The sequence below is a fragment of the Spermophilus citellus genome (assembly GCF_964194105.1).
Source record: "Spermophilus citellus genome assembly, chromosome: 7".
Classification (NCBI taxonomy): Eukaryota; Metazoa; Chordata; class Mammalia; order Rodentia; family Sciuridae; genus Spermophilus; species Spermophilus citellus.
This window is the reverse complement of record NC_138188.1, coordinates 139,289,360-139,303,394: the sequence shown is the minus strand read 5'-3', so window position 1 is coordinate 139,303,394 and position 14,035 is coordinate 139,289,360. Positions and strand designations below refer to the sequence as shown.

Sequence of the window (14,035 nt, the reverse complement as noted above, 5' to 3'; positions counted from 1 at the left end):
TTTGGGCAATTTAGTTAGTGGGATACAGGTTAAAGTGACCTTTAAAAGCTGAAGGATACATGAGTTGTTTCACAAGAGAGAAGAACAAAAGGGCCAAGGAATGAGCATGAGCTGAATCTAGAATGGGTGGTGGGGCTGGAATACAGTGTCTGAGTGGAGACATGGCAATAGATGACACAGGTAGAGCAAAAACATCAATAGCCTTGATGTCATGTAAAGTGTTGAGAGTTAATAGGAAGTGAGCTAAGTATTAAATATAATGGCAACATGATAAATAAATAAATAAATAAATAAATAAAACTTCTGGAGGTAAAGTGTAGCTCAGATGGAGAATTCTTGTTCAGTATGCACAAGATCCTGGGCTCAATCTTCAACACAAGTTAAAAACAAAAACAAAAACAAAAACAAACCTCTGGTTACAATGTGAAGAATGGATTAGAGAGGAGAGTAAAACTCGAGGTCAGTAATGGAACATGGGGATATTAGAGCAATATGTGAGAAAAATGACTGTACTTCTAGATAGCAGAGCTCTAAAAGTAGAAAACAGTGGCTAAGTTCAAGACATATTTTGGACACAAAGGATTAAAAGCTACACATTAAGATGATTCTAAATTTTTGGCATAAATAACTAGGATGCAATAACTAACGCTTACTATTAAAAAACAAAACAAAACACCAGAGGTGGTGTTATGGGTTAGATATAAGTAGACATGAGGTGTCCCCCCAAAAGTTCCTGTTATAAGACAACACAAGAAAGTTTAGAAGTAAAACAATTGGGTTATGATAGTTTGAACCCAATCAGTATACTAATCCCCTGACAGGGATTAACTGGGTGCTAATTGTAGACAGATAGGATGTAGCTGGAGGAGATATAGCTGTAGAAAAGAGAGCTCTCTGACTCCTGATCATCATGTCTGGAGCCACTTCCCTCCACCACACTCTTTTGTCACGATGTTCTTGGAGCCCTGAGGAATGGAGCCAGCTGACTATGGACTAAGAAATTGTAAGCTACAAATAAACTTTCCTCCTCTAAACTTGTTTTTGTAAGGTCTTTTGGTCACAGTTGTGTTGTGAGAAGCTGAAAATAAGTGGGAATGCATAAATGTGTGCAACAAAGGAGAAACACTGAAGAAGTTAAATGTCCTCATGTATGAACAGTACCTGACTTTGGACTGACTGCAATACACTCTATGCCCCTGCACAATGGGCAAGGTAAGGAAAATCTTAGGTACTACCAGTTTAGCAGTGCATCTGCTTATAGAAGGTTTCATTACAATCAAATTGTATTTGATTAACACAGTGAAATACACCTATGTCACCAGGGCCCAACGTTTTCTTCCACAAACAAGATTGAGTCCAAAATCCTTATAAGTAATATCAAATTATTTTACCCAAATGCCACATAGAACTATTTTTTCTAGAGCTTTCCCTGTGTATATACTTCCCAGGGAACTGATCTGAATGCTGCTAAAGCCCACAGTATGTAAACCTACACAGATTTAGCACTCAGAGGTTGAAATCAGAAACCCAAACTACACATCCAGTTTACTGAACCTGTGCCATTTTCTGTACTGTGCTAGGTTTTTACATACTTCATTCATTTTAAGAAATCCCCAGAAGAATCAGATAAATACATTCTATTATAATACAAGTTGCTAAATGAAATAATAGCTATGCATAAGGCCCTATAAAAGAACTATAGCCTCAATACACACACTTGGGATGGTGTGGCATGCTAACAAAGACTCTCCAGAAGAAATGCCAGCTGAGAGGCTCTTGAAGAATTTGTTGAGAGGATTATCTGGGAGATGAGAAAAAAAGACAATTCCAAGCAGAAGGAACAGAATAAGCAAAACCACTGTAAGGGTAGATGAGAGATTAATAAAATCTCTGCAACTAAGGAGCCTTTCCAGTGGTAAGAAAGCTAAAATATAAATATAATAAAGAGTGCTATAATAAATTTGGTAGCAGGAATGGATTGGGGTGACCTAAAAGACATTCATAAAATCTATGGGATATGTAGATGATCTTAAAGAATGGGCAAATATTGATGATACAAGGAAATTTTTAAGATGAAGCATACTTTATAAGTAATCCCATGTTGATAAAAAAACATGTTGGAGAAATGATAAGTAATCTGGTTAAGATGAAACATAAAGTACTCATAGGGAAGTATTCTTGGAAGAATAACAGGAATCAGATGATAATCAAGTTCCTCATTTAAAAAAAAGTTTTGTTATCATTTTATCAAATCAAAAGAGTAAAAATATATTTACCGTAACAAACAAATAAAATGAGGTCAGTTAAAAGCTCTTTCCACTATCCAGAGACAAATGGGGTCCTATCTGTTTCCAGACATTTTTATATATATATATTTTTTTAATGCAAAAGAACTATTTGGTATACATGGCTTTTAACTTAAATAACCAGCATTTTCATATCAATATAATGTTTTTGGTTCTGGATGAAGGTTTCATACAACTAAAACTTCAACATAACATTTAAGTAACTTCTATTTCATTGTTAACAGCAGCAAGACAAAAATGATTGGCTTTTCCTATATAAACACACACAATCATTTTTATTTATCTATAACTATTATAAAAACCTCACCCTTGCAGGCCTGAATAAATGGTAGGAACTTAATAAAGAGACCATGCTGTTTTTTGCATCTACTTTATGGTCTCAATGGCACTTTATATACTAACTAACTCAGTTTAATGTCTTGTTCAAACTACAAATGGGAAGACAGGTGTTGACAACTTTTGCAACATTCATTTTCCTTAATTCCTGGAAATTTTCTTGACTCCCTACCTGCTACAAATTTCTAATGCATTAATTTCACCATGAGTGACCAACTCTCTATGGAGGTATATAACATAACCTAAAATATCTTCTCAAATCATTTGTTCCATGAGTGGCACCCTGAGACTTTCAAATAAGTGGCATCCAAGTAAGAGATTTTCCAGACAGGATCGACAGGTTGTGTAACAGCAGTGTTATTCACTTGAGTTGCTGTTACAAAAGGCAGGGCCTTCTGAGAGCACTCTTAGCTGCTTCCTTGGAGTACCTTCATATCAGAGATTAAAGGGGTTTGGGGAGATTATTACTTGTGTGTATTACCTAATTATGATCTTCAACATTTTACCAAATGGTAAAACTCAACCATCAATTAGCTTTCCATTAAATGTAAGAATATGCTCTTGATCAACTGTAAGAAAAAAAGTAACATCTCAATTACCTTTTAAAAGTACTTATTTCTTGATTTTCTAAAGAGTCATTGCAATCACATTGGAGGAGATTTCAGGAAGATAATTTGGCAGATATGTAGACCACCCATTCTAGAAATATATTTAAAATCAATAATTCCCTAAAAGCACCCAGTAGAGAGCCATACTAGGCTGACTGCATTGAACCACAGGTGGAACTTTTAGGACTTCACATTCCTGGGTACCACTCTAAATACAATCTCTGGAGTATAAAGAATATAGGTTTAAGAACAGTAGTTGTACTTAAAATTACTTCTGAATAGAGAGCTACATCCTCCTACACACTTCAACAGCCTCTCACTGTAAATCACTTTGGCTATCCCCCTGAGATCTTGCATTCTCCAACAATGAGGACCATGCCTAGGACATCGTTATTGGACTCCACAGTGAAAGAACTCAGTTTAGAAAGGAACTCAGGGCATCTACCATAGGTAGATGAGATACTGAGGATATTTTGTTTCTACCTGGTTTTACCCTTAAGGAACTAAATGTACTTGTCTAGAAAAAAGTTTTTTTTTTTTTTGAGACAGTGTTCATAGAGAAGTCCTAAAGTCAATTTTGCCTCTCATCTCTAAATAAATTCATGAAACTTTATGGTATACATTTCATATCAATCTTAACTATTTTTATCTTATTTTTCATATCAGTTTCTTTTTTTTTCTTTTTCATAATCTGGGTATGCTATATATACTGTAACTACTCCAAATACTTTTGGTTAAGATAGGAACAACACAAGTAAACTAATAATTCCAAAAAATGTTCTTCTCTCCTTCAGAATAATCTCTCTTGTATATAATTACACCTACAGTCATGTTGCTTTACCAGAGAATAACCTCTGAATTATCTGAAGATTTTTAATAAATACAAATTCCAGATCTTCCCTCCAGAGATTCTGATTCATTCCATAAGTCTTAGATGGAGAGTACTGAATCTACTCAGAGAAAACTCCAATTGGTAATTTTTATATGTACACCCATGGCAAAGAACTGCTGCCCAGAAAGATACATAAAAGTATTCAGCTAAGATTTTCTTTGCAGTAAACAGATTGTGGGAGGTGGCATGAAATAAAAAAATAACATGTTACCGAAATTTTTATTGCAGTTTCGAGAAGTGATGAATGGTACTGTAGAATTAATGCCAATGGACTTCCCGGCCATGTGAGCAGAAGAGAAAAACACTGATTTGATTAATACATATTATAATTATTTGGAATGTCATTCAGTAGAAATTGGATTTTAATTGGTTCTTCTGTTACAGCTTTACTGAGAAGATTTTTCAGGGAAATAAGGCAAATTTTATGAATAAGATTTCCTTGAATTATTAGTCACTCATAGTGTAAACCTGAAAGATGTCAACTATAGGTTCTCTCTGAGATGATGGAAGCATTCAAGCAGATTAAACAAATTACTTACTTTGAAAAATAAGAAAAGAAATAGGAAGAAGACGGCAAAAGCATTCAAGTAAAATTTCTCTACTAAGGAGATAAATGATTCTAGTGAAATATTACATTTATTCAATTGTATATGCTAAACTCCCCTGCAATAGAGGATGAATTAATTAATTAATATGATAGCAAAGATAATATAGTAATAAAATAACTTTTCTAAAAGCAATCTCACTTTCTACATCTACAAACTTGGTTCATTCTACTTCTACCAAATCAAACAAAATGCATATTTCATACAGAAGCCATAATGCTTCCTATAGAGGTAGTACTGCCACTGTTTTCTAAACCCTTGGTCTGTTAGATTATTTTATATGACTTGAGCATTTATCTTTTAGTTATTTTGGTTCCTCTCAGAAATATATCTGCCTTCAATCAAAAGCTAATTTCAGCAGTAAAAGAGACATAAAAACATATGCCAAAAATTAGTACTGAATTTAAAAAAAATAACAAAACACCATGTAAAGTATATGGTGGGAAGTTCTGATCATGAAAAAAAGGTGTGGGGCATATGAATATGGCTTTTTACACCAGAGAAAATAAAATTACAACTATAAAAGGTAAAACAAGGCAGGTCCTTATTAAATAGGGATATTTGGGGGAATATATATTAGTTTGACTCCATAATGGAGTTGAGTGACAGTAGAAATAAAATGTGTTAACCCTAAATATGGAGACTAACAAGTAACAGACAAAATGAAAAGCAGAAGGCTATGCAGAATTTAACATTTTGCTTTCACAAAATATAGATGAACCAGGAATAAAGTAGATCAAGCAATGAATAATGCATTCACTATGCCTGAGGTCTTAGGGACTACCAGCACACAGTTTAATTATGCAGCCTTTTTCTCCTACTAAGAGCAAGTTGAGAAAAATCACATGTGAATTGCCTTAAGGGAAGAACAACACAAAAACTCCATCTTGGGCAATTCTAGACAATGGTCTATGAAGGATATGAACAGAAGACCAATATGATGTCACAAAGGGATGGAATTGGGTTAAAAATGAAAGGAACTGATTTGAACCAAAAAACTCTTTTGTTCATGAACTGAAATTGATAAAATCATGAACTGAAATAGATTTCTATGCATGCATGAGTTTGTCTGGATGAACACAAATACTATGTATAACCAAAGAGCTCTAATAAAATAAAATAACCTCTTGATATCTCCTGAATCTACATTGTTGTGGACACATGGAGCATTGCCTGCTCTGTGTGGCAGCTGTGGATGTCTGGGAAGAAAGCAAAATCCTACATAACCATAGAGTCTTCCCAATGGTGATACTCAAGTGCACTATGTGATGTTTAAGTATCCAAATGTGGATATCTTTGTTGGCATAATATCATTACCTGGGTCTTTTTTAAAATTCTGAACTATCTGCCTAAAATCAAAATCAGTAACTCAACTATTCAATTTATAATTTTAAAAAGTCAAGAATGTGAACAGATTTGTGCATGCCTAAATACCATAATGTGGTATTGCAAGTTTTTCATTAAAAAAACAATTCCACCTAACTCTCTAAATGATAATTCTGAAACCCACCTACATAATGCTGCATGTAAATCAGTCTATTTAAAAAAATGAAATAAAAAAAAAACCTGAAATGCTTCCTTAAAAAATAAAACACTCAGATCTTGCAACAACAAAGGTTATTAAGAAAATATCCACTCAATGTGATAGGAAAAATGAGAGAGAGATAAATTTGAGAAAATTACCTAGGTTTAATTTATATCTTCTCATTTCCCCAATGACTACAGAGAACTAGCACTTCTCTATAGCAGGAAATAATCCTAACCTAAACTATATTACAACTCTGTGATGATGAAATTGACTTTTTAAAAGGATCTAAAGATTTCCAACTTTACTGGAACACATTTTCTTTATTTTTGCTGTGTTTCTTTTCAGTATTTTATTGATTTCATCAGCTAATGTTTGAGAATAGCTGTGCTTTCTGTGGTAATGGGGATTAAATCTACTGAGCTACATCCCTAGCTCTTTTTTGAGACAGGGTTTCTCTAAGTTGCCAAAATTGCAATCCTCTTGCCTCAGCCTCTCAAGTCACTGGTATAGACTTACACCACTATGCCTGTCAAGAATGACATTTTTTACTATTTAAATTTATCTCTTGTTTTATAGGTCTATATGTTTTTTAAATTTGGAACAAAGTAAACAGTTTATTTTGTCTAACTTTGTTTTTAATCTTAAGTAATTTCTAAAATAAAATATCCTGTATTAATGGTGCTATTTCAATACTACATAAAATATATATGGATATACCAATAGTGTCATTCTCTAAAATCCGAAATTATTAGAGTTCATTCTTCTAATAGATTTAGTGAACTGGCTGCATTGCTTGCTTATTTCACAGCTTTTCTTGCTTCTTGCTAAGAGACTAGCTCACTCAAAGTAGGCAGGGTAGTTAGAAGGTCAGCAGAATCATTACACTTATGTTGAAAAAAGGTCTACATGCAAACAATGATGCCTGGCCAATGGGTAATTAAGATGTTACCTGTGGTTATTACTGACTGCTGGAATTTCAGATAATTTCTACTGGCTTCTTCATACTTAAAAGTTTAAGGATTTTTTTTTAAATTCAATAAGCATATCTTATTTTTATAACACAATAATAACAAATGTAAGTTTGCTGATAATAAAATACAACTTAATAAAAATGGACAAACCTGTTGTCGCAGAAGACTCAGACTCCCTCAGTTTCTGAGATGCTAAAAGCTTTTCCTGCAAAGCTTTCTGGGCAAGTTGTGCATCCCATTCCTCAAGTTCTTTTTCAAATCGCTGGTTGTCTTCCTCAACAAAATCTCTCAAATCTGGTGGTAATGTTTCTATTCCAACAGGTGCCTGCCCAGTTTCTTTATTAAACTCCTCTGCAAATCATATTTCAAAAACTAGTATAAAATTAAGAGTTAAAAGAAAAATGCAAAGCTCCAAATAAGGTTATATACTACATATTATTTTAAATGGAACATACACTATGTATTATTACAGTACACCCTATCAATATAATTTAATTTTTATAAAAATTCCAAATGCTTTTCAGAAAAAACAATGATACAAATATTTGATAAGTCATTTAGGTAATTCTGTCACTTGTTTTTACTCTGAAGAGAAAATTTTTTACTACTCCAACACTGAGGTTTTTATTTCAGAAAATACCAGATGTTTGATTACTTGTGAAGTAAAACTTTTCAAAGTAACTCACAATTTTATGAGGCTCAAAATAAAACTAAAATTATTTTTCATCTGAAGCAGTAATACATAGTAATAAAAATACACAATTATAAAAACTAATAAATATAACAAGATATTTTAAAACATTATATAAATACTATTTAAAAGACTCACTCGACCTCTACTATGCACACAAACAAAATAAACTTCACATTTTCAGCTATAAGTGGACTGCTTGTTTTTGCTGAAAGCTTAAAAACAAAAGTTGATTTTATCAACTTCAACAAAATGTTTTCTATATGCAGAGCTCATATTAGAAACAAAAAGATTAAGGTATGGTAAGCCATGGACTCCAACTCTGAGCAAATCAGAGCGAAGACAGAATAAAGAATAAATGGCCAATGTAAGCATGCTAGGATAGTACAAGGAGAGGTACTTCCTGGCAGGTTAAGTAAAACTACAGAGATAACGCCTGAATTGAAATCTTAACAGAGGAGTAAGAATTAGGCAAAAGAAAAATGAAGAACACTACTGGCAAAAAATAAAACACTTAAGAACACAGAGATATAAATGTGTGGAGTGGTTTGATGTGAGCTGAATACAGAAAGTAACTCAAATATCAGTGAAGTATATGAAGTTCAAAATGAACAAAGGTGACAACTGAAGCTGGAGAGACTGACAGAGGCCAGAAAACAGGCCTTCTGTTAGGCTAAGGAGTTTAAATGAGTTAGTTAAGTGGGTGTAATCATTAAAAGATTTCTAGAAAGGAGAAAAAAAGTCAGATTTACATTTCATAGTCAACTCTTTAAGTACGAAATGTATGCCAGCTCTCAGTTCTGGACAATAACTTTTCAATTTCAGCTTTCTCACTTCCAATTACCTAATCATGGAACATCACCCTCTGTGTCAATTAATAATTACAGCACAGGACAGAGTCCCACTGAAGTGCCACTTATTTAAAACTATATACTACACTATATATTTGATACTCTTACCTTGTATTAAGAATTGTGCCTTATCGTTTATATACATTAAACAGTATGCACTGGCATTTCTATAACCACCAAAAGAGTCCCTCACTAATTCTTCCCATGAGGATTTTGTCACAGCAATATCATTGTACTTCATCCACCTGCTTTCATGATGATCAAAAATATATGCCCAGTAGTGCCCAGCATTAGCTTGGCCTTCATGAACTAAAACAGCATGTAAGCGATAAGGAACCTAAAAAAAAGGAAAAAAAAAAAGTTAAACTGCAACTATCAGTAGTCTAATAATACCACATTCCATGAAACCCAAAACTACCAATTTTAGAGGAAGCATGGATGCACATTTTTCTAATAGGTAGAATTAAAATCTTGAATTTAAAAAATATTAAACTATAAACTCACAAAAAAGAGGGAAATTTAAAAAGCTAAAGATACATAAAATGTGTTGTTGCATATGAGAATGATTATCTGAAACTTTCAAAATACATTTGTTGTGTAGGTATTTGTTGATCTATTTATTTTTCTTGAATATAGAACTCAAGGTGAAGTTTTCTATATAATACATGATTTTTCCAAAACTTCATAACTGGTGGCTAGCAAAATAAATTATATACTATATGCCAGAAGTTAAAATGCTTTGAGCTTTAGGGTTTCTCAACACATCCTGTATCCTTAAAACAATCACATATTTTTTCCTATAGAACTTTTCAAAAAAATTGACACCTTTTGAAACTTTTTGATAAATTGTATTGTAAAACTATAAAATGTGTAAGCAGTAGGTTCAGAATAATACAACTGAATGGAGAAAATCTGTTATATAATTTGTCATGAAATTTTTCCCATTCACTTGTAATTAAAAAATGTACATTGTTTAGCTTTTTTGTTATTTTATAATGAAATTTATAACAAAACATGTAACAAAGAATTTAATTAAGATAAATAACGTAAACATAACTTAAAATACATGTAAGTAATTTTGATAATGATCATTAGCTAAAAATTTCACTTACTTGTATCATGGATTTGTCAGAGTACATCAGTTCAATTGTTCGATGGATTCTGGATATGCTTTCCTGCAAATCTAATGATGCAAGGTGACATTTAGTGATTAACATCAAGTGTATTTCTACTGAAAATTATAATACCAGGATGAAAGTTTACCTATAAACATATTAGAGAAAAAAGGAAAATTTCTGAAACATTTCATAAAATGTTACTATCTGGATCTGTGTAAAATGAGATATAGTTCTCTTTCATAAAAGATATGTCGCAAATGCACAGGGAAAAACCAAAGCAAATGTATCATCTAGAAAATTTGCAGAGCTGATACAACCAAAGTTTGTTTTTCAACATAAAAGAAGGACTCAATAAAAATTAAAGCTAACTCCCCCTTAAATACTAAAATGAAATAACTTAAGAATAAAAGAAAATAACTTCACCACAATTCATGCACATATATATTAAGTGAATAAAAACCCACTAAAATCACCAATGGGAATATAATTATGGGGCTCTCATTTCCAATTATTTCTATTTACAGTAGAAAATAATTCTATAAAACTACTCTGATATAAGAATGTTCATAACTATGTTTTCCATAATAATTTTTAAAACTCAAGATAATCTAAATATCTATGTTATTAGGGAAATGGCTAAACTAAAGTGTAATCACAACATACTGGAAATATATTCAAAAGAATCAGGAAGAAACCATGAAAAATCAAAGAAAATACTAGAAACTTTAGAGCAAAGAAAGACCTGTCTTTACCTGATAGAAAACCCAGGAACCATAAATAAAGCAGAAGACCCTGCAAACACACCCATAACTTCAAAAACCATATATTTTCAAAACAAAACAAACAAGAATCAGTATAAAGAAGGGCAAATGATAAATCGGGATTATCTACAGCCTACACTCTAGGCAAAAAGTTAATATCTATAATACATTAAATTTTCTAAGTACTAAGAAAAAGGTAAATGGCTCAATATAAAAAAAAAATAGGCAAATGGGGCTGGGGGCATAGTTCAGTGGTAAGTCCTTGTCCATCTTCAGAACTACCAAAAAAAGGAAATGACCTAAGTAATTCACAGAAAAATATGAATATTCAGCTTCATTCATAATTAAGGAAATACACATCAAGACACTGACGTACCACATTTTTCACTCCTAGACTACCACAGATTAAAAGTCCCCAGGGTTTGGGAGGGCACTGAGAGACAGGCTTTCTCACACACAGCTTGATTCAGTGTTTTGAAGAGACAATCTTGAATCATCAGTATTTAAGATATACACACTTTGAACCACAAATGGCACATTTATATAGTACTTACAGAAGTATATAAATATATGTGTGAAAAGCCAGCAATATATCATTATGAAAATTAAATAAATTATATTATATCAATGTGTTGGGGTTCTATTAAGTAGTTAAAAAAATACTGTTAACATCTACTATCAATAGAGATGAGAGGAAACAAATACCTGAGGAACCACATAATACGAATTTCCCTCACACTCCTCAAATCTACCATAGCTTTCTTCTTCTTCAAGGGAACCTGCTTGTCTTTGCCTTTATTTAAAGCATAATGTTCAGTACTCAAACTATTATGAACCACAGGAACCCTTCCTGATTCCTTTCTCACCTATCACTGACCTACATGTGTCACCTGTCTCCAAGGATTACTTAAGTACCCTCATTTCTTCTCCAACAGTGTCACTACTTGGTATAAAAAGCTTCCAAACTTTCACCCTTAAGAATATGATCTTATAGAAACAGCCTGCCATGCCCAAGTGGAGAATTATCCGATGCCTAGCGCAGTGTTCAAGAATATTGTGTTTACTTAATATTTGTTAGCAAGTTCAAATATTTAAAAATTCCCCCATATAGAAATACTAAGGAAGAAAATATTTACAGCACTAATGCTAATTGTTAGTCACCATCATTTACGCTCTATTATATTGGATCACTTATTCACATATTGTCTACAGAGTGTCAAGTTGGTCATATAGAATCCAACAATCAATGTGTTCAATATAATTTCAACCTATAGTATTAAACAATAGTTCCTATTTTCTTTTAATTTTAAGAGATTGATTAATTAGCATAAAATTGGGAGCCAATAAAAGGAAATTATGTTTTGACATATAAGGAAAATATACAATAAATAAAATCCCCCATGAAACATAAACAATATGATTTTATTAAAAACAAAAGTCTATGTTAAAAATAAGGAGATAATTTCAGAATAAAGATGAGTTTCTTCAAAGAAAAGATAGATTGCAGTCTAACACATACACACACACAGAACACCATCATTATTTTTCCTATTTTGCTACATGCCAGTTAAACTATGTTCTATACTGGCACTGGGTTCACAGATCATATTAGTAGAGAGGAGATTCAAAATGAAAATTCACATTTCTAACTCTTAAGCCTAAAGAAAACTTCTTTATCACTTGAACTTGTTCATTATGCAAACATCAGGTGAAATATAAACTCTGTCATTGTACGACATTTCACCAATAGAGTAGCTGTGAATACCAGTTTGATATAAATTTAGAACACTAAACTAGAAAATCATCCCATCTGCTATGTCATTAATCAGTTATCTGAGGAAACTCTTGGTCCCTGTGAATTTGATATTACGATCATAAAAATGGGAAGGCAAACTAAGTTATCTGACGTAAAATCTCTTCTAGAAAAAAAAATGACTATAATATTTAAATATGAATTTCACGATTTCCCTTCTCAATTTAACATTTTACATATTCATTTGAGGTGACATTAGCTACACTACAAGAAGCTTCTTACCTCTTGTGTCATTTTCTATTTCTGTCCTCCAGCGATGTAAACAGCTTTCCAGCACAGAAAGTTCTTCTTCTGTTATGTGCCTTGGTGCTGGATGCATGGGCAAATCTGGAGGTATCCGAGACTGAGTGAACGGTTTGTGTATTACTGACCTCGATGAAACTGCAGAAACTGATGGAGGGGATGTGCTGGGCAGTTCTGAAGAAGGAACTCCCTGTAGTTCTGTTGTGCTGTATTTTGAAAGCATAAAATATTTCTCATTTAGTCTTCAAACTAAAGCACTAGACAATATACAGCACTGAGTTACCCTATAATTTCAAAAAGAACAGATCATAAAAAAGAAATACATGGATTGACTTAATATTCTGATGAGATTTGTAATGCATGAGGACTCCGTTATTATAAAGATAAAATTGACATTACAGTAAAAATGGCTTACTCACATTTAAGAAGAAAAAGAAAACTAATGCATGCTGAAATTAAAAAGATCTTCTCTTTCTAAAATTTATCAGCTTATGTTACACTAATAAATTTTAATTTAAAGGCATTATTTTGAATGGTTGACAAACAGTTGAAACTTACATAACTCAGACCAAATCAATGTACAATATAATTCTGAACATTAAAAAAAAAAAACTATGAAAAGTTTAATTTGGAAGCATAAACTCTACTAAAATACTGAAATAAGAATGTTCCCAGAAGACATAAAATCTTCTAAGTAAGTTAGAGCACACATTTTCTAAAACCTTCCTTCCATCAGTTGCATGTATTACAGGCAAACAGCTGCCAGATTCACAAAGGAAACTTCACCTTGATGATGTCTGTGATGGTGTGGAACCACTAGGTGGGGAACTAGCATCGATGTCATCGACAGGAGAAGTGCAGACAGGTTTACTTGAGGCAAATTCCAATGCATATTGCAGAACATCCACCAAGGGGAATCGTTTGGGACCAGAACCGTAACTTAAATATCTGTTACATAAAATATATGAGGGCTTTTATTTTTATAGAGAGCACATATGGATTTTTAAAAAGAATTCTTACAAAATATGATATAATACTTCAAAAACTCTCAACAAGAAAATTAATTTGCTTTCAAATGAAGAAGGCAAGACTGATTATGCATTCAAGAAGAAAACATAATCAGATGTTCCTCAAAGGAAGAAACAAAAGCTGATTAAGATAGAAGGAAACAAAATCTGACTGAGACTGAAGTATGTATATACTGTTATAACTTACAAACACCAGTCTAAATTGTATCTGAACAGGAAGATAGAAACTGAGAATCCCATCTCCAAACACCATTTGAATCTCTGAAAATGGTTACTGATACTTT

General features: G+C 32.5%; 1 protein-coding gene across 5 annotated transcripts in view; it reads right to left on the bottom strand.

The window, feature by feature from the left end:
• USP25 (ubiquitin specific peptidase 25) overlaps positions 1 to 14,035 on the bottom strand; it is a 140,942-nt gene that overhangs the window by 34,092 nt on the left and 92,815 nt on the right. For all 5 annotated transcript variants that reach the window (XR_014022968.1, XR_014022969.1, XM_081301298.1 and 2 more), the window contains 5 exons: positions 13,510 to 13,671; positions 12,703 to 12,929; positions 9,901 to 9,971; positions 8,897 to 9,125; positions 7,397 to 7,597 (listed from right to left, as the gene is read on the bottom strand). Coding sequence is in view for 3 of the 5 variants with exons in the window: in XM_081301298.1 (XP_081157424.1) it covers positions 7,397 to 7,597; positions 8,897 to 9,125; positions 9,901 to 9,971; positions 12,703 to 12,929; positions 13,510 to 13,671 (890 nt within the window). In the remaining 2 variants the exon portion in view is untranslated. The remainder of the gene's footprint in view (positions 1 to 7,396; positions 7,598 to 8,896; positions 9,126 to 9,900; positions 9,972 to 12,702; positions 12,930 to 13,509; positions 13,672 to 14,035) is intronic.